This window comes from Amblyraja radiata, chromosome 35 (assembly GCF_010909765.2).
Source record: "Amblyraja radiata isolate CabotCenter1 chromosome 35, sAmbRad1.1.pri, whole genome shotgun sequence".
Taxonomy (NCBI): domain Eukaryota; kingdom Metazoa; phylum Chordata; class Chondrichthyes; order Rajiformes; family Rajidae; genus Amblyraja; species Amblyraja radiata.
In genome coordinates, this window is record NC_045990.1 from 4,163,039 (window position 1) to 4,183,922 (window position 20,884).

Sequence of the window (20,884 nt, forward strand, 5' to 3'; positions counted from 1 at the left end):
CCAAATCCCTAGTGCAATCAAGACAGTTTATCGTTCAAATTTTAATAGGTGTTTGTAGTGTTCAAAATGGTTGTTGGGAAGATGTTGCTCCTGAACCTGGAGAACACATCCTATATGTTCCTGCTCTTTTAGAAGCATTTCAAGTCTCTTGTGTAGCTCAAAGCTGCAAAAACTATTTGATGTGTTGCCTCTGCTGGATTCCTGAATAGCAAATCAGGATAACAACGAGGGAGTGTAGTTTGCAGTAGTGTCTTACAAAATGCTGTATGTTTCAGAAAGGTCCTGCAAATATAATGCTCCAAATCCAAGAAAGGAGGGAGCCAGAAATCATGGAAGATAGACAGTTAATGCCTTATTTGCCATTGGCAAAATATTGGAATGCTTTATAAAGGAAACATCTGAATGTATGAATTATACTGTATTATCACATGTGACGTGTCAGAGTGCAATGCTTTGTTTTGGATACCATACACAAAGTAGGCAAAGAGTTGCCATGACAAAGTGTTCAATCTAGTCCCAATGGTCCCTCTGTTCTCGGCAACCCCCCCCCCCCCCCCTTGCAGCCGGGTTCCTCTTTGTTCTGTAGTTCAGATCTATGCTAATTAACTAATTCTAACTGATCTAAAATTAACCACAATTCTGCAGCTCATTAACCTACCAGTGCAATTTGGAAATCTCAAGTGACATCGATCTCCATTGACATTGAAACATTGGATCATGAATAGTTGTCTGTGACTCAGAGGGGGTTGAGCAAGACACCCCCTCCAAGCTGATCCCATTTGCCTGAGTTTGGCCCATATCCCTCCAGAATAATCTATATATTCTAGGCAGGTAATTAGACAAAGGCCAGAGATGGGGGGAAAAATGAGACAAAAGGATAACATAGAAACATAGAAAATAGGTGCAGGAGTAGGCCATTCGGCCCTTCGAGACAATGATTGAAATAAACTAGGATCTTGTTGAATGGGCGAGTAGATTTGATGGGTTGCATGGCCTCTTAATAACTTATAATTGTACTTTCACACTGCTAGCTATGGGATCTTGTGCACATTTTGTCTAGAAATTGCATTTCCAGTAATGTTTATGTTCAAAATAGTAGTTTAACTATATAATAGACTGGAGAAACAAGGAACTGCAGATGCTGGTTTACAAACAAAAAGCTCAAAGTGTTGGAGCACCTGTGTGTGGGGGGGATGGACAGGCGCCGGGACAGCGGGTGGGAAATGCTGATGTGGGATAGGAACTAGTGTCGGGCCGGAACGTTTTTCCGATGCGGTGGCGCCGCGGCCGGAGCCTGAGATGGGTGCGCGGTTGGACACGTGGTTGAGGGGCTGGTAATGGCGGCGCCCAGGAGCGGCGTGTGAGGGCGGGGAGCGGAGAGACCGAGGCCGGAGACCAGGGGCCGGGGGTTACGAGAGACCGAGGCCGCTGAGGGACCAGAGACCGAGGCCGGAGACCAGGGGCCGGGGCCGCAGGTTACGTGAGACCGAGGCCGCTGAGGGACCCGAGGCCGGAGACCAGAGACCGAGGCCGCTGAGGGACCAGAGACCGAGGCCGGAGACCAGAGGCCGGGGGCCGGGGCCGCAGGTTACGAGAGACCGAGGCCGGAGACCAGGGGCCGGGGGGTTACGAGAGACCGAGGCCGCTGAGGGACCAGAGACCGAGGCCGGAGACCAGAGACCAGGGGCCGGGGCCGCAGGTTACGAGAGACCGAGGCCGGAGACCAGGGGCCGGGGGCCGGGGCCGCAGGTTACGAGAGACCGAGGCCGGAGACCAGGGGCCGGGGCCGCGGGTTACGAGAGACCGAGGCCGGAGACCAGGGGCCGGAGACCAGAGACCAGGGGCCGGGAGCACGAGAGACCGAGGCCGGAGACCAGAGACCAGGGGCCGGGGCCGCAGGTTACGAGAGACCGAGGCCGGAGACCAGAGACCAGGAGCCGGGGCCGCGGGTTACGAGAGACCGAGGCCGCTGAGGGACCAGAGACCAGGGGCCGGGGCCGAGGACCAGGCGGAGCGGCGCCATGGGGAAACACAGCCGGGTGAGCGCGGCCGGCGACACCGCTGCGGACTCCACGCCCCGATCTACAGCGGGTGTCAGGGGTTGTGGGGGAGAAGGCAGGAGAATGGGGTTTGGAGGGAGAGATAAATCAGCCGTGATAGAATGGCGGAGTAAACTAGATGGGCCGAATGGCCTAAATCTGCTCCTATCACTCACAGACCCGGGTTCGATCCTGACCTCGGGTGATCTCTCTCTCTCTCTCTCTCTCTGGGTGTAGTTTGTACATTCTCCCTGTGACCGCGTGGGTTTCATAGAAACATAGAAAATAGGTGCAGGAGGAGGCCATTCGGCCCTTCGAGCCTGCACCGCAATTCAACATGATCATGGCTGATCATCCAACTCAGTATCCCATCCCTGCCTTCTCTCCATACCCCCTGATCCCTTTAGCCACAAGGGCCACATCTAACTCCCTCTTAAATATAGCCAATGAACTGTGGCCTCAACTACCTTCTGTGGCAGAGAATTCCACAGATTCACCACTTCTCTGTGTGAAATAAAAAATTCTCATCTCGGTCCTAAAAGATTTCCCCCTTATCTTGAAACTGTGACCCCTTGTTCTGGACTTCCCCAACATCAGGAACAATCTTCCTGCATCTAGCCTGTCCAACCCCTTAAGAATTTTGTAAGTTTCTATAAGATCCCCCCCTAAATCTTCCAAATTCTAGCGAGTACAAGTCGAGTCTATCCAGTCTTTCTTCATATGAAAGAAATGGATGAAAAAGTGGGATTACATTGAACTAGTGTGAACAAGTCATCAGTGGTCGGCGTGGACTCGGTGGGCCGAAGGGTCTGTTTCCATGTGTAAAAAGGAACTGCAGATGCTGGTTTACTCTGACGATAGACACAAAATGCTGGAGTAACTCAGTGGGACAGGCAGCATCTCTGGAGAGAAGTGTAGATAGATGTTTTGGGTCAGTCTGAAGAAGGGTCTCGACCCATTGCTTCTCTCCAGGTCTGTTTCCATGTGTCTTTAAACTAATCTCCAGTCTCCGTGTCTCCTGATTATAAAGTATTCTGATGGTGATTTTGTAGTTCTGGAAAAGTTCAGTGGAAGCTTTGCTAATTCCCCGGTGATGGTGAATGCCAGCCTTTGTTGGGTGTTATTTTAAATGATTTGAACTTCTGTGTTAAAGATACGTTTCTTTGAATCTCTCTTCAGTCTAAGAACCAGAAGAAAGCTCGGGGGAATGCAATTCACCTCGCACAGGAGGAGTACACCAGCGTTCCGCATTCCTTTGTCTTCCACCGAGGTCAGATTGGACATAATGTGCTGCAGTTGATCGCAGACCTGAGACGGTTGTTGGAGCCCTTCACTGCTCGTTCACTGACGGTGAGTCTCAGCCTCCGACGTCTCGTTACTGGGACACAGAGTCACAGACTCGTACAGCACGAAAACAGGTCCGTCGGCCAAACTCGTTCATGCTAATCAAGATGCCCCATCCAAGCTAGTCTCATGTTCCTGCATTTACCCCTTATCGCTCTAAACCATTCCTATCCATGTACCATTCCAAATGTCTTTTAACTGTTGTTTTAAAAACTACAACTACCCCCTCTGGCAGCTCGTTCCATATACTCATTACCCTCGGCAAATGTTGCCCATTGGATTGCTCTTAAATGTTCCCCCCCATCTCAAACCTATTTCCTCAGGTTCTTCATTCCCCTACCTTGGAGAAAAGACTCTCTGCATTCACCCTATCAATTTTCCTCATGATTTTATCTCTATAATGTCACCCGTCAGCCTCCTACGTTCCAAGGAATAAAGTCCTAACTTCCGTGAGGAAGAAACGAGTTATCGGCTTCCAACATGGCCTGAAGTGAATGGAGTTAAGGGAATTGCCTTAGGATATTTCAGTATGAAGTAAGAGGGAAGGCTTTGCCCTGTGGACGGAGCCCAAACCATCACGCAAACCACCCTCCCTTTCATGGACGCAATCTACACTTCACGCTGCCTCAACAAGGAGAGCAGCATACTCAAGGGTCAGTCTCGCCCCGGTCACTCCCTCTTCTCCCCTCTAGTATGCACTCTACACTTTCACTGTACTTCTGTATAGAAACATAGAAAATAGGTGCAGGAGGAGGCCATTCGGCCCTTCGAGCCAGCACCGCCATTCATTGTGATCATGGCTGATCGTCCCCAATCAATAACCCGTGCCTGCCTTCTCCCCATATCCCTTGATTCCACCAGCCCCTAGAGCTCTATCTAACTCTCTCTGAAATCCATCCAATGACTTGGCCTCCACTGCCCTCTGTGGCAGGGAATTCCATAAATTCACATCTCACTGGGTGAAAAAGTTTTTTTCACATCTCAGTCTTAAATGACCTCCCCTTTATTCTAAGACTGTGGCCCCTGGTTGATATATGTATATGATAATAATAAACTTAACAAAAGTAAACAACAACTCAGGACTCATCTTTTGATATTAAATGATTTTTCAGGTGCGGAAGAAGAACATGCTGAAAGATTTTGTCTCGGTGGCCGGGCCGCTGGGGGTGACGCATTTCTTAATCTTTACAAAATCATCGAACTGTGTCAATTTAGTAAGTAGATGAAGCTTCAAATCAATTTTTTGCATGTTGATTCTTTTTGAAAACGTTACGCCCATTCTTTCTATCACCAGGAAAGTGACCTGACACGAGTCCGCTGGAGATGCGGGCTTGTGAAGGTTTCTACAGTCCTGCGTTGTCCTCTGTTCTGCTTGCCCAGTGCCGCTGAATAGTTCCACCTGCCTTTACCCCTTGCACTCACACAGCACTGCGGATTACAGCAACATCACTGCAATAGCTGTTACACATTGGGCATTCAGTGTGGAAACAGGCCCTTCAGCCTAACTTGCCCACACCGACCAACATGTCCCATCTACACTAATCCCACCTGCCTGCGTTTGGCCCCTATCCATCTAAACCTGTCCTATCGATGCATCTGTCCAAATGTTTATTAAACATAGCTCAACTACCTTCTTCGGCAGCTCGTTCCATATATCTACCATCCTTTGTGTAAGAGAAAAGTTGCCCCTCAGGTTCCTATTAAATTTTGCCTCCCCTCACCTTAAACCTATGTCCTCTGGTTCTTGATTCCCCAATTCTGGGTAAAAATGTGTAATTACCCTATCTATAGTCCTCATGATCTTATGCACCTCTATAAGATCACTCATCCTCCTGTGCTCCACAGAATAAAGTCCTAGACTGCTCAACCTCTACCTACAGCTCAGTCCCTCGAGTCCTGGCAACATCCCCATAACTCTTCTCCTCACACTTTCCAGCACAACAACATCTTTCCTATGAAAGAACTGCAGATGCTGGATAAAATCGAAGGTAGACACAAAATGGTGGAGTAACTCAGCATCTATGGAGAGAAGGAATGGGTGAAGAAGGGACTCGACCAGAAACGTCACCTATTCCTTCTCTCCGGAGATGCTGCCTGCCCCGCTGAGTTACTCCAGCATTTTGTGTCTAACATCTCTCCGATAACAGGGTGACCAAAACTAAACACAATACTCTAAATGTGGCTTCACCAACATCTTATACAACTATAACATGACCTCCCTACTTCTATGCTCAATACTCTGACCGATGAAGACCAAGATGAAAGCCGGCTTGAATACCCTGTCTACCTGTGACGCCACTTTCAAGGAAGTCACAGTACACGATTAGTGGAGGTCCTGGGATCAAGTTGTCTCTCACCTGTTTCAATGCAAGGGTTGGCTGGGAGCTTTGCTGATAAATGATTACTATTGTTTTCAAAGCACTCATTTACATTTTCTTTTTTTCCCCCTCCATCACCTTCCAGAAATTGGCTCGTTTACCACGAGGCCCCACGCTGACTTTCAGAATTTGCCAGGTGAGTGTTGCCTGCTCGGTTGCAAGCTCGCAGTGGCCTGGAGATTTCTGTGGGTCGCAATCTTGCACTCCCACAGTTCAGATATCAGGTTAAAAGTGCCACAATCTGAGCCGAATGCAACTCATCGATGCCAGTCGTTAGGATCAAAACATTTTAAAGCTGCAGATACAGGAAATCCAAAATAGCAAAACAGAAAAAACTGGAAACATAGAAAATAGGTGCAGGAGTGGGCCTTTCGAACCCTTCAAACCTGCACCGCCATTCAATATGATCATGGCTGATCATCCAAAATCAGTACCCCGTTCTTAGCAGACTTAGCTGACCTAGCAGTGTATTTGACTAGAGAAACAGGTGAGACAAAATTGCTGGAGAAACTCAGCGGGTGAGGCAGCATCTATGGAGCGAAGGAAATAGGCAACGTTTCAGGCCGAAACCCTTCTTCAGACGGCCGGAAACGTAGCAAATTTCCTTCGCTCCATAGATGCTGCTGCACCCGCTGAGTTTCTCCAGCAATTTTGTCTACCTTCGATTTTCCAACATCTGCAGTTCCTTCTTGAACAGAGAAACAGGTGACGTTTCTTCAGAGCAAACTGTGTTTCTTTATCAGTTGTGAACAAAGGGTGTCCGATCTGAAATATTAACTGTTCATATTGCCGCGGATGCTGCCTGACCCTCCGAATGTTTATCTCAATGCGTGTCCTTATTTCATGAATGACAGTGAGATTGCTTGGTACAAAATCTCAGTTGTAACTTTGGAAAAGCAGTCAGTTTGTTAAAGGAACATTGACAGAGATTAATCGATAGGATAACTAAAGGGGACAGATGTTGGAATCATGAGCAAAGCAGTGTTCTTTTGACATAATAGACAGTGCATGTCCACAACATTTGTAGACAACATTTTATCAGGGTGACCACAAGAAGGTTTGGGTGTCTGGCGCTGTGAGGCAGCAGCTCCACCAGCTGCGCCACTGTGCCGTCCCATTTCCATGCTGTATGACGCCATGGTTCAAAATTAAAGGACATTCTTTTAGGAAGGAGAAGAGGATGAATTTTTTCAGTCGGAGGGTGGTGAATCTGTGGAATTCTTTGCCACAGAAGGCGGTGGAGGCCAAGTTATTGGATATATTTAAGGCAGAGATAGATGGATTCATAATTAGTTTGGGTGTCAGAGGCTATGGGGAGAAGGCAGGAGAATGGGGTTTGGACGGGGAGATAGATCAGCCATGATTGAATGGCATAGACTTGATGGGCTGAACGGCCTAATTCCGCTTCTTATGGCTCATTGGGAATGGTCTTTCTGCCCGTGTGATTCGCAGTATTCCCTGGTGAAGGACATCGTCTCGTCGCTGAAGAGGCACCGGATGCATGAGAGCCAGTTCACCCACCACCCCCTGCTGGTGCTGAACAACTTTGGAGGGGATGGCATGCATGTCAAGCTCATGGCCACTATGTTCCAGAACCTGTTCCCGACAATCAACGTCTACAAGGTAGGTTCAGTTCAGTTTAGTGATACAGCGCGGAAACAGGCCCTTCGGCCCATCGGGTCCGCGCCGACCAGCGATCCCCGCACATTAACACTGTCCTACACACACTAGGGACAATTTACACTTATGCCAAGCCAATTTTTACCCACATACCTGTATGTCTTTGGAGTGTGGGAGGAAACCGAAGATCGCTGAGAAAATCCACGCAGGTCATGGGGAGAACGTGCAAACTCGGTCCAGACAGCACCCGTAGTCAGGATCGAACCCTGGTCTCTGATGCTGTGCCACCGTACCGCACTGTAGGTGCTTGTGGATAAGGGTTGAGAAGGGGCTGGGGTTGGTTATGAGAGAGGTAGGGATTGGGGTTGGTTTTAATTTTTTTTTAGTTTAGAGATACAGCGCGGAAACAGGCCCTTCGGCCCACTGGGTCCGTGGCGACTAGCGATCCCCACACATTAATACTATCCTACGCTGCAGGGAACAATTTACAATTCTAACAACGCCAATTAACCGACAAACCTGTACGTCTTTGGAGTGTGGGAGGAAACCAGAGCACCCGGAGAAAACCCACGCAGGTCACGGGGAGAACGTACAAACTCCATACAGACAGCACCGGTAGTCAGGATGGAACCTGGGTCTCTGCCGCTGTAGGTAGCAACTCTACCACCGTGCTGCCCAAGAGCGACTACTTTCTGCGTTTGCCGCTGCCATATCTTTTACGCTGCTCTTTTGCTCTTTCACTTCTAGGTTGGCCTGAACACCATCAAGCGCTGTGTCCTGATCAACTATAGCCCAGCCAGTCAGACCCTTGAGGTCCGCCACTTGTAAGTGAGCCCCCACCGTCCGCACCCTGCAGATTGGTCGCGGGTTGTGAACAAGTGTGGGGGTGGGGTGGTTGGGGGCTGTATACGTCTCCAAACTCCAGAGCGTTTCGGCGACTTGGTCGGCCCAGGCAGCTGGCCAAGCAGTGACCGCTGCACCAGTCATCGCTCGTGAGGTTAGGAACGAGGGAGAGATCGGCGGGTGAGGGAGGCAGTGAGCAGTGATCCAGGGTTGTTGGAGGAGGCACCATGAGAAAGGTGATGCAAAAGCAGCCAATCTATTCAAAGATCTCTCCCACCCTGGTCATCCCTCCTCCCTGCTCTGGTCAGACAGACGATAGAGAAGATACCCAGAGAAAATAGAGATAGACAGAGAAGATAGCAAAGCTTGAAAGCAAGAACCAGCAGATTTACAAACACCTTCTCCTCTCTTATCAGTCTTCTGGACGGTCCTTCTATAAGCTTGGGTATTGCCCGATTCACCTCTACCCCATCACGGACATTGGACCTTGTCTATGGAACTGTAACACTGTAATGCTGAGAACTGTTCTGCACTCTGCATCTTCCCTTCGCCCTAGCGATTGTACTTGAGTTGAGCTTGATTGTATTTATGTATAGTATTATACCTTGCTGAGATAGCATGAATGGAAAAACAGAGCTTTTCACTGTGGAAACAAGGAACAAGAAATGTTGACCTGTCGTGCTTTGCCCTGCTCCTCCACCCCCTAGCCCCTGCAATCAGTCTGAAGAAGGTTCCCGAGCAAAAAACATCATCCATCCATGTTCTCCAGAGATGCTGCCTGACCTGCTGAGTTGCTCCAGCATTCAGTGTCAAAGCTTTTCAATGTACCTCAGCACACATGACAATAATAATAAACATTATAGCGTAAATATTAAAGCGTAACGTAGCCTGAAAGGTTTGTTGGTGACGTGATAATCCTGGGGGAGGAATGGGAATCAACTGGACAAGGGAGTGAGGTGATGTTGAGGGAGGTGGAACAGCTCCTGGCCGTCTCCACTCATTTGGCTTTTCCCTCTCCTCCCTGATTAAGGGGAGTAGATTGGGGATCAGATGCCTCTCAAAGAATCATAGAGAGCCCTATAATCAGCACGGTGGCATAGAACCCACTGCTCTTGCTCTGATGATGAATATTGCAGGCTTGAAAGGTGCTGTTGAAGTAGCTAATAATTAGGGGTGGTGCAGCGGTAGAGTTGCTGCCCTACAGCACCAGTGACCCGAGTTCAATCCTGACCTCGGGTGCTGTCTGTGTGGAGTCTGTACCTGTGACCGTGTGGGTTTTCTCCGTTTCCTTCCACATACCAAAGATGTGCGGGTTTGTAGGTTAATTGGCTTCTGCAAATTGTCCCTAGTGTTGGGGATAGAACTAGTGTGAACGGGATGATCGCTGGTCGGCATGGAGTCAGTGGGCCGAAGGGCCTGTTTCCGCGCTGTATCTGGAGACTAATCTAAAGTCAAACATCATGGAAAGAAGCCCTTTGGCCCAATTCGTCCATGCCGACCGAGATTCCCATCGACGCTAGTTGTAATTCCTGCGCAAATCAGCAACCCCATCAACTCCCTGCATCCCCTGCATTGTACAGCAGAGGGTGCCACTGAGCCACTGAAGCCTTGGTTAGTTAGGGCAGTGGTTCTCAACCTTTTTTCAGTGATGTACCCTCTGTGAAATATTTTTTCAGCCAAGTACCCCCTAACCAGCGCAAAAATATTAAAATTTCACGTACCCCCTGGAGTGCCTTCACGTACCCCCAGGGGTACGCGTACCCCCATTTGAGAACCACTGAGTTAGGGTATGTTTAGATACAGCGCGAAAACAGGCCCTTCGGCCCACCAAGTCCGCGCTGACCAGCGTTCCCCACACATTAACGCAAGCCTACACACACACACACACACACACACACACACACATGGGACAATTTACACTTATACCAAGTGTACAAACAAACCTGTACGCCTTTGGAGAAGGGTCCCAACCCGATACGTCACCTATCCATGTTCTCCAGAGATGCTGCCTCACCCGCTGAGTTTCTCCAGCCTGCACGTCTTTGGAGAGTGGGAGGAAACCAAAGATCTCGGAGAAAACCCACGCGGTCACGGGGAGAATGTACAAACTCCGTACAGACAGCACCCTAGTCGGGATCGAACCCGGGTCTCTGACGCTGTAAGGCAACAACTCTACCGCTGCGCCACCGTGCCGCCCTTATCTGAATAGTAATGATAAGTAAATGGAGAAACAAAGAACTGCAGATGCTGGTCAATACACAAAAGCGGACACACAGTGCTGGAGTAACTCAGCGGGTCAGGCAGCATCTGTGGAGAACATGGATAGGTGACGTTTCACAGAGTGCTGGAGTAACTCAGTGGGTCAGGCAGCATCTCTGGAGAACATGGATAGGTGACGTTTCACAGAGTGCTGGAGTAACTCAGCGGGTCAGGCAGCATCTGTGGAGAACATGGATAGGTGACGTATCGGGTTGGGATCCTTCTTCAGACGGAGTGGTGCTAATGATCATTGCTGGTAAAGGAGTGGGTGGAAGGGCTGGATAATGTCCCTGGGTGGCGGGCTCAAGGGGTTGAATAGCCCCTTTCTGCTCTCCATGTGTAACGGAAGCAATAACGGCTTTCTCCTCTCCAGCTCCATCAAGGTGGTTCCTGTCGGGATGAGCCGGGGGATAAAGAAGCTGCTGCAGGAAAAGTTCCCCAACATGAACAGGTTTGAAGACATCAGTGAGCTCCTGCAGAAGTAAGTCCTGCCTTTGTATTCCAGCGCCAGTCTGGCCCAGGGCACCAGTGTGCTTGGAGTAGGGAGGAGTAGCTGCAAAGATCAGTTGGACAAACTTGCTCTCACCCAGGAGCAGGTTTGTTGTGAAAGATTTGCACTGGGTCAGGGTGTTCCCTCATTGCCTTTATTTTACAAAGGAGAACATGGATAGCTGACGTTTCACAGAGCGCTGGAGTAACTCAGCGGGACAGGCAGCATCTGTGGAGAACATGGATAGGTGACGTTTCACAGAGCGCTGGAGTAACTCAGCGGGTCAGGCAGCATCTGTGGAGAACATGGATAGGTGACGTTTCACAGAGTGCTGGAGTAACTCAGCGGGTCAGGCAGCATCTGTGGAGAACATGGATAGGTGACGTTTCACAGAGTGCTGGAGTAACTCAGCGGGTCAGGCAGCATCTGTGGAGCTAAGGAAATAGGCAACGTTTCGGGCCAAAACCCGTAAGGGTTTCGGCCCGAAACGTTGCCTATTTCCAGAAGGATTTCGGCCCGAAACGTTGCCTATTTCCTTAGCTCCATAGATGCTGCTGCACCATAACTCAGTGGGTCAGGCAGCATCTCTGGAGAACATGGATAGGTGACGTTTCACAGAGTGCTGGAGTAACTCAGTGGGTCAGGCAGCATCTCTGGAGAACATGGATAGGTGACGTTTCACAGAGTGCTGGAGTAACTCAGTGGGTCAGGCAGCATCTCTGGAGAACATGGATAGGTGACATTTCGGGTTGAGACCCTTGTTTAGACTGACTGTGGGGGGGGTGGTGGAGAAAGCTGGGAGAGGGGTGGGCTGGGTCAAAGCTTGCAGAATGAATAGGTAGAGATAAGGTGTGTGAGGGGGTGGTTGACAGGCAAATGGTTTGACAAAGGCAAGAGATATAAAGCCAAAAGGTGTGAGATAAGGGCTGAAGAAATTGTGAAGCTAGATGGAGGAATGTAGGTGAAGGAGAGGGGAGGAATGGGTGCGAGTCCAGGTGGGCTGAGGGAAGAGTGAGGGGCGCAAAATAAGTTAGTTACCAACAGTTGGAGAATTCTATGTTTATACTGCCCTGAAATGGGGGGGGACTATGTCTAAACACTGCTGTAATTTCTGCATAGTGAAACCAAAATGTATAAAAATGGCCTTTATCAAAATCTGACAATGTGCACTTTATGATCCACGTGTGATTTTTTTTTTCTATTACAAATCTCAAATTGTGGAGTATAAAGGCAAATAAATAAATGATGGGTCTTTGTCCCAAATATTATGGAGGGCACTGTGTAAAGATGGGACCGTCTTCCTCTCTGCGCACTAATGATCCCGTGTCGCTGCTTGCGTCTGTTTTCAGAGGAGCCAACCTGTCGGACAGTGAGGCTGAACAGGATGGAGACCACAACATAACCGAGCTGCCGCAGAACTACGCCGGCCGCGGCAACCTGAAGGCCCAGCAGAGTGCCATTCGGCTGACGGAGGTCAGTAGGTTCTAGACTCTAGAGAGACAGCGCTGAAACCACGCCAACACCACGCCCACCAGCGATCACCCTGTATACTAGCACTGTTGAAACATATAAGATTGTTAAGGGCTTGGACACGCTAGAGGCAGGAAACATGTTCCCGATGTTGGGGGAGTCCAGAACCAGGGGCCACAGTTTAAGAATAAGGGGTAAGCCATTTAGGACGGAGACGAGGAAACACTTTTTCTCACAGAGAGTGGTGAGTCTGTGGAATTCTCTGCCTCAGAGGGCGGTGGAGGCAGGTTCTCTGGATGCTTTCAAGAGAGAGCTAGATAGGGCTCTTAAAAATAGCGGAGTCAGGGGATATGGGGAGAAGGCAGGAACGGGGTACTGATTGTGGATGATCAGCCATGATCACATTGAATGGCGGTGCTGGCTCGAAGGGCCGAATGGCCTCTACTCCTGCACCTGTTGTCTATTGTCTATCCTACACACTAGGGACAATTTACAATCTTTACCGAAGCCATGTAACCTGCAAACCTGCACGTCTTTGGAGTGTGGGAGGAAACCCACGTAGTCACAGGGGGACTGTACAAACTCGACAGATAGTATCTGTAGTCAGGATCGAACCCGGGTCTCTGGCGCTGTGCGGCAGCGGCTTCACCAGTTGCGCCACCTTGCCACCGTTTGGAAGTTCACAACCGATGCAACAAATGCTGAAGACCGTATATCGCTAGCCATGGTGTCCCTGTGACCTGCCAGCCCCCAGTTTTCCCCCTGTACCCACCCACATTGATCATGATTGTCCAGAAGATTACTGCGGTCTCGGAAGTTGAGTACCCTGATATCCCCCTCGAGAAGAAATGGACGGTGCCCGGGGGAAGAGGGCTCTACCTGAGCCGGCTGCCTGCCCCTTTTCCGGGTTACGTCCGTGCCCGGGTGGTGTTAGAGAGGGACTATGCGCTGTCTATGGGCACCCTGGGGATTTCTGTGAGTGCGGGGTGTGAAATCCATCTTTAATAAGGATGGAGATATAGTTGTTTTAGTGTATTTGACAATTAAGAATATTTGTTTAGATAATTGGGTGACTTTGTTTTATGGTGGTGAGTTTCTTTGGTGTTGTTTTGTATTTAATATTATTCTTGCAATAATTGATTACATTTATTTTTGTTAAAAAAAAACCCAGATGTTGCCATTAATCCCCGTGTGTCTGTGTAATCCTCTTCTCACAGATTGGCCCCCGCTTAACCCTGGAGTTGGTGAAGATTGAGGAAGGAATGTGCGATGGACAAGTGATGTATCATACATTTGGTGAGTGGAAGAATCTTTGTTATTGGCCATGATACGAGGGATGGTCTGACTTGCCTCTGTCTTATTGAGTCCACACAAGATTAGAAGTTGCCCAGCCAGAGCTGAACACATTTCTCAGCATCTGCATACAATGGTGTGTGTCTTGTCGCTTCTTGTGCGTGGTGGTGGAAAGATTGGTGGAAACAGGGCCGCGATGTGAACACTCTTTCTTTTCTCTTTATCTCTGTAAAAGCCTCAAAACACTTGCAGTGAAAGAAGGCCAATAAGTAGATGCGGCTTTGACAACCTCCCGTTGTCCAGCCAAATGTCCAGTGAGAGTCATTTGGTGCTTTCAGTGACAATATATTAATTTTAGGAAAGTGGTATTGAGTGTCTGATCCTTCATTCCAGTTAAAAAGACAGCGGAGGAACTCCAGGAGCGGCTTGAGCATAAAGAGAAGCAACGGGAGCTGAAGAAGGAGAGACGGAAAAAGCAAGACGAAAATATTCGTCGCAAGACGAAGGAGCGGGAACTGAACAAGTGAGTGTGATAACATGCAGCGTGCATTACCTGCACGGGAGCTGAACAAGTGAGTGATAGCATGCAGCGTGCATTACCTGCACGGGAGCTGAACAAGTGAGTGATAGCATGCAGCGTGCATTACCTGCTCGGGAGCTGAACAAGTGAGTGATAGCATGCAGCGTGCATTACCTGCACGGGAGCTGAACAAGTGAGTGATAGCATGCAGCGTGCATTACCTGCACGGGAGCTGAACAAGTGAGTGATAGCATGCAGCGTGCATTACCTGCACGGGAGCTGAACAAGTGTCAAGTATGCAGATGATACAACGGTGATTGGCCTCATCAGCAACAACGATGAGTCGGCCTACAGGGAGGAGGTCCAGCACTTAGCAGCATGGTGCGCTGACAACAACCTGGCCCTTAACTCCAAGAAGACCAAGGAGCTCATTGTAGACTTCAGGAAGTCCAGGATCGGCACGCTCACCCCCATCCACATTAACGGGACGGAGGTGGAACGTGTTTCTAGCTTCAGGTTCCTGGGTGTTAACATCTCCGATGACCTCTCTTGGACCCACAATACCTCAACTCTGATCAAGAAGGATCACCAGCGTCTCTTCTTCCTGAGGAGACTGAAGAAGGTCCATCTGTCTCCTCAGATCCTGGTGAACTTCTACCGCTGCACCATCGAGAGCATCCTTACCAACTGCATCACAGTATGGTATGGCAACTGCTCTGTCTCCGACCGGAAGGCATTGCAGAGGGTGGTGAAAATTGCCCAACGCATCACCGGTTCCTCGCTCCCCTCCATTGAGTCTGTCCAAAGCAAGCGTTGTCTGCGGAGGGCGCTCAGCATCGCCAAGGACTGCTCTCACCCCAACCATGGACTGTTTACCCTCCTACCATCCGGGAGGCACTACAGGTCTCTCCGTTGCCGAACCAGCAGGTCCAGGAACAGCTTCTTCCCGGCGGCTGTCACTCTACTCAACAACGTACCTCGGTGACTGCCAATCACCCCCCCCCCCCTGGACACTCCTCCCACAGGAAAAACACTATGTCTGTATATATGCTAATGCAAATATTTATTCAAATCATATGCTATATCGCTCTTCCAGGGAGATGCTAAATGCATTTCGTTGTCTCTGTACTGTACACGGACAATGACAATTAAAGTTGAATCTGAATCTGAATCTGAACAAGTGAGTGATAGCATGCAGCGTGCATTACCTGCACAGGAGCTGAACAAGTGAGTGCATGCAGCTTGCTTTATCTGCGCTCCCCTCCGCTCGCCGTTGTACAGCCTCCTCCAGTCTCATCCAGAGACACAGTGTGACTCTGCACAACAACACCAACCCTGCCTGGGGCACTGAGGGGGAGACACGGTGGCGCAGCGGGTAGAGCAGCTTCCTCACAGCACTGGACACACTGGTTCGATCCCTGACCTCGGATGTGGAGTGGAGTTTGCACGTTCTCCCTGTGACCACGTGGGTTTCCTCCGGGTGCTCCAGTTTGCTTCCACATGCCAAAGACATGCGGGTTTGCAACTTAATCCGCCAGTGTAAAAATGTTCCTAGTGTGCAGGGAGTGGATGAGAAAGTGGGATAACATAGGACTAGTGTGAATGGGTGATGGACAGTGAATTAAAGGGCCTGTTTCCATGCTGGCCTCTGGAAAAAACGGAATTACACCAAACGCACATAGAACTGGGAAGGAAGAACAATTACAATGGTGGAGAAAGGAAGTTAGTTGTACCGTTCACAGGGATGGATGTGTATGTTTTTGAATATAGTAATATTACGGAACTTGTTCATGTGTAGGGTTGTCCCAAATAAGGCATAAGCAACCTGGGCACGGCCTTGATACAAATGCAAACCTTTTAGAAGGCTTCACAGAGAATATTTCAGGGAAACATGGACCCAGAATGTTACAACTTAGGCCAGGCAGCATCTCTGGAGATCTTGGAAAGGTGACGTTTCAGGTCTGGATCCTTCAGAGTGTATCGTTCAACCAGAATGAATGATACCTGATTGTCACACCACACGTGATATTCTTTGTTTTGCATACCCAAGGTATGCCAAGAGTCACCACATAAAGGGCACCGGCCAAGATACAAAGTATCCCATTTTAACAGGCTCCCAACCGAACCGTCATGTGTCCATGTTCTCCAGAATTGCTGCCCGTCCCGCTGAGTTACTCGAGCACTTTGTGTCCTTTTTGTGTAAATCAGCATCTGCAGTTCCTTTCTCTCTCCAGCATGTTTACAATTTAATTTGTCCTTTATTCCAGGAAGAAGAGTTTGGATGGAATTAGGAGGAAGACGAATCACGAGGGTGAGGACGAGGAGGACAGCGAGGCTGAAGACCCGGGCGCTGGGGAGAACGAGGATCGAAATGACAAGTCTGATGATGAATCAGACCGGGAGTATTACAGGCAGCAAGTCGGAGTTGAACCAGACAACGGTAATCATCATATTTCATTTGAAGATAGACACAAAATGCTGGAGTAACTCAGCGGGACAGGCAGCATCTCTGGAGAGAAGGAATGGGTCGAGACCCATCTCGATGCTCTGGCACCATCATATTTAATTTAGTCGAGTTACTTTTATTGTCTGAAGAAGGCTCGCGGCCCGAAATTTCATCACTTCCAGGAGCAGAATTAGGCCATTCGGCCCATCTAGTCTACACCGACATTCAATTGTGTCTGATCTATCTTTCTCTTTCACTCACATTCTCCTTCCTGCCTTCTCCCCATAACCCCTGACACCCGTACTAATCAAGAACCTGTCAATCTCCAGCTTAAAAATATCCATTGACTTGGCCTCCACAGCCTCCCGAGGCAATGAATTCCACAGATTCACCACCCTCTGACTAAATAAATTTCTCCTCATCTCCTTTCTAAAGGTACGTCCTTTTATTCTGAGGCTGTGGACTCTGGTCCTAGTCTCTCCAACTAGTGGAAACATCCTCTCCACATTCGCTCTATCTAGGCCTTAAACTATTTGGCAAGTTTCAATGAGGTCGCCCCTCATCCCTCTAATGTCACCTATCCTTGTTCTCCAAAGATGCTGCCTGACCTGCTCAGTTACCCCAGCAACATGTATTGCTGTTAAAATGTATTGTCTTATGCATAAGTCTGGTGAGTTAAACCCCTGTCCCACTGTACGAGTTCATTCCAAGAGTTCTCCCGAGTTTGCCCTGATTCGAACTCGGAGATTTACGGTAATGGCCACTCGTTGGTACTCGGGCTCTCCATTTTCCATCATGTTGAAAAATCTTCATGAGTCTTCCCGTGCTTACCTGCCATTAGCGAGTCTTCCCAAGTACCTGCCGTTAGCGTAACGAGCCGCTAAGAGACGTCCCCGAGCTCCGACGTACCCGCTACGTTCATTCTCCATGCTCTCCGAGTTTGATTTTTTTTAAACTCGGGAGAGCTCTTGGAATGAACTCGTATCGTGGGACAGGGCTATTACAGGTACAATCAAAATCTAGCTTGCACCAGCATCGGAGGCACGTCGAAATATGAGAGGGTGTCCATTCAGCCACTTGAATCCATTCTACCCCTCACTGAGGCTGATCTGTAACCTAGCCCCATATAAGCAGTTTAAACCACAACAGTATGAACATTGACTTCTCTAACTTCAAGTAACCCTGGCTTTTCCTCTCTCTCCACCCCTTCCCCATCACAGTTCTCCGAGCAGTCATACTGTCTCCAACTATCATTTTCGGATCTGAAGAAGGGTTTCGGCCCGAAACGTTGCCTATTTCCTTCGCTCCATAGATGCTGCTGCACCCGCTGAGTTTCTCCAGCACTTTCGTCTATCTTACATTTTATCTCTGTTTGCTTTGTTGTTAGCTTCTCCCAGCTAACAATGATCTATTCTACATTCCTTGATCTCATTCCCCTTGCTTGTTTTCACACCCTACACTTCCTTATCTATACACTTCCTTATCTATGCATCTCCCTCTCCCCTGACATCAGTCTGAAGAAGGGTCTCGACCCGAAGCATCGCCCATTCCTTCTCTCCAGAGATGCTGCCTGTCCCGCTGAGTCACCCCAGCATCTTGTGTCTATCCCACATAAGCAGGAGTGCTGAAAGCTACAGAGTAAAACTCTGAAAGAGTAATCGTTTTGTATGTGAGGTTCTGCAAAATCTTCCTCAGCCCTGGTTCCTGCACTTTGTATTAGCCAAGCTGGAGAGAACTGGAGAGGCTAAGTGTTGTGCTGTAGTTTCTTGCTCGTTCTTGTGCGTGTAATAGGAGATGTCAAGATTTGCATTGTGTCGGTCTAATTTGCTCAGCGACGTCTCCTCCCCCCACCCCCGCAGAGCTGACTCAAAGATATTATCTACTAGTTTATCTGACAATAACATTCAAATTACATTTAGAAGGAATAAATTCTTGAGAAGATTTAATGGGAATTACTGTCACGCACACACAGGTGAAAGTGAACTATGTACAAGCTATTAGCTGGTGCATGTTCAAACAATCTCCCTTCTTGTTCCCAGTCATTACACAAATTCAAGAGCTTCTTTCAGGAAGTCACTATGATTTATCTTACATAATTGGAATGATCCTGCCCACGGATAGACACAAAATGCTGGAGTTTGCGGGGCAGGCAGCATCTCTGGAGAGAATTGAATGGGTGACGTTTCTGGTTGAGAACCTTCTTCTAACAGTTTCTCTGTTAGCTTACAATGGATGCCATTCATGATGGCAACCATTGTAAGCCGAGATGTATCTGCTGCTTCTCCTGTCCTGACCTATGCCCTTTCATTTAGTTTAGAGATACAGCGTGGAAAAAGATTCTTCGGCCCATCGAACGGACCGGATCGCTGGTCGTTCAGTCCGCAACGACCAGCGATCCCTGTATATTAACCCTATCCTACACACACACACAAGGGACAATTTTACATTTAAACCAAGCCAATTAGCCTACAAACCTGTATGTCTTTGGAGTGAGGGAGGAAACCGGAGCACCCGGGAAAACCCAAGCAGGTCACGGGGAGAACGTACAAACTCTGTACAGAGACGGCACCCGTAGTCAGGTTTGAACCTTGGTCTCTGGCGCTGTGAGGCATCAACTCTACCGCTGCGCCACCGTGCCGCCTTCTGATCGGTGTTGTTCATCCTGTTCTACTGATAGACAGCTGTTTGTGTCGTTTCGGCCCAAGTCTGTTTGCAACTTTTTCTTGTTTTCCGACAGATCTGTTCCCGGCAGCTTTGTACAGAAAAAGGAAGAGAGACAGATCGTCACAGTCATTTGGACAAGCCAAGAGGTCCAAGGGCCGTGGGGAGTTTCCCAACAAGCAACGGACAACGCCAGAACATGAAAGGAACAACAGAAGGAAGACGATGCAAGGGAGGAAGTCGCATCTTATTGGCACTTCCCTGGCTAATTCCAGATTCAGGAGCTCGGGGCTCGGGAGTAAAATGGCATTTAAGGGCAAAGGTCACCATCGTCTGGGTTCCAATGTCAAGGTTCAACGCCCGGGCTCCGGGGTCAAGGTTCAACGCCCGGGCTCCGGGGTCAAGGTTCAACGCCCGGGCTCCAGGATCAAGGTTCAACGTCCGGGCTCCAGGTTCACGGATCAACGCCCAGGCTCCAGGGTCAAGGTTCAACATCCGGGTTCCAAAGCCAAGGGTCAACGTCCGGGTGCCAAGGCCAAGGGTCAACATCCGGGTGCCAAGGCCAAGGGTCAACGTCCGGGCGCCAAGGCCAAAGGTCAACATCCGGGCGCCAAAGGTCAACGTCCGGGCGCCAAGGCCAAGGGTCAACGCCCGGGTTTCAAGGCCAAAGGTCAACGTCCGGGCGCCAAAGGTCAACGTCCGGGCGCCAAGGCCAAGGGTCAACGTCCAGGTTCCAGAGGCAAGGGTCGCTCTCATTAAACGTTACAAATGGAATATTAATTTGAACAAAATGAATGCAAGACCAGAAGAAGTCACATTCACAGAAAGACAATTTGAAATCAATGCTTCCCCACATTGAAACACTCATCCATAAGTGAAGCATGACAAATCTGTCAGTAAAATTCTCGTACCGAGTCAGTGCCTTTACGGTTCTCAACTTTATGCCAAGTAGCATAAAGCGCAGTCTCATGTAATGTCAACTGTGGAGGGAAAGAAGATTTGGTTAAAGATCACCTCAAAGCCGATGACTCCACTTGTGTTTCCCAGGTATTGTTGGACTAAGATGCGGGTGGGATGTGACACCTGTGTTGGCTATCGGTTAAAATGGGGAACTACTCTGTACGTGTTGTGGGGCTACTGTTTATCCCTCAACCTATGTCACACAACCAGGTAACGACTTGTTGCTAATGATAGTTTGCTGTGCACAGCCTCATGACTGTCTGAACCGAAAAGTAATTTGGCAGTAAAGTGCTTCTGGATGTGAAATCCTGTCACAGATGTGAAATGCAAGAGTCTCTTTCTTTCTGATCTCCTCCCCTGGAGCCCTGCAGGTTCCAGTGTTGAGAATCCCCTGAGATAGTAGGGTCCAGAGCAGTGAGAGAGGGCTGGGTCATTGACCCTGGTCCAAGAGTTCCCTGCAGAGTGTAAATCCCGACGTTCCATCATCGATGTTTCCACCCAGAGTCTGCGCTGAATCGGGCGCTTCAATGTAAATTCCAAGGTGCTTTTTCAGTCTGACCT

General features: G+C 49.1%; 1 protein-coding gene across 6 annotated transcripts; it reads left to right on the top strand.

Annotated features, from left to right (window-relative positions):
- The first annotated feature begins 1,636 nt into the window (after nt 1-1,636).
- ppan (peter pan homolog) lies at nt 1,637-20,641 on the top strand. 6 transcript variants are annotated; one of them, XM_033012338.1, is made up of 14 exons: nt 1,637-1,838; nt 2,010-2,039; nt 3,219-3,389; nt 4,496-4,597; nt 5,847-5,897; nt 7,214-7,384; nt 8,129-8,205; nt 10,857-10,964; nt 12,323-12,446; nt 13,661-13,739; nt 14,130-14,259; nt 16,524-16,696; nt 19,440-19,714; nt 19,769-20,641. In XM_033012338.1, exons 2-14 carry the CDS (start codon nt 2,022-2,024, stop codon nt 20,120-20,122), a joined length of 1,833 nt encoding a protein of 610 aa, XP_032868229.1. In that variant the 5' UTR covers nt 1,637-1,838; nt 2,010-2,021; the 3' UTR covers nt 20,123-20,641. The 6 variants fall into 6 exon arrangements, with proteins under 6 accessions (XP_032868229.1, XP_032868230.1, XP_032868231.1 ...); XM_033012339.1 differs by lacking the exon at nt 1,637-1,838 and adding an exon at nt 1,895-1,931; XM_033012340.1 differs by lacking the exon at nt 1,637-1,838 and having other exon boundaries at nt 1,917-2,039; nt 19,769-20,006; nt 20,055-20,641.
- The last annotated feature ends 243 nt before the right edge of the window (nt 20,642-20,884 follow it).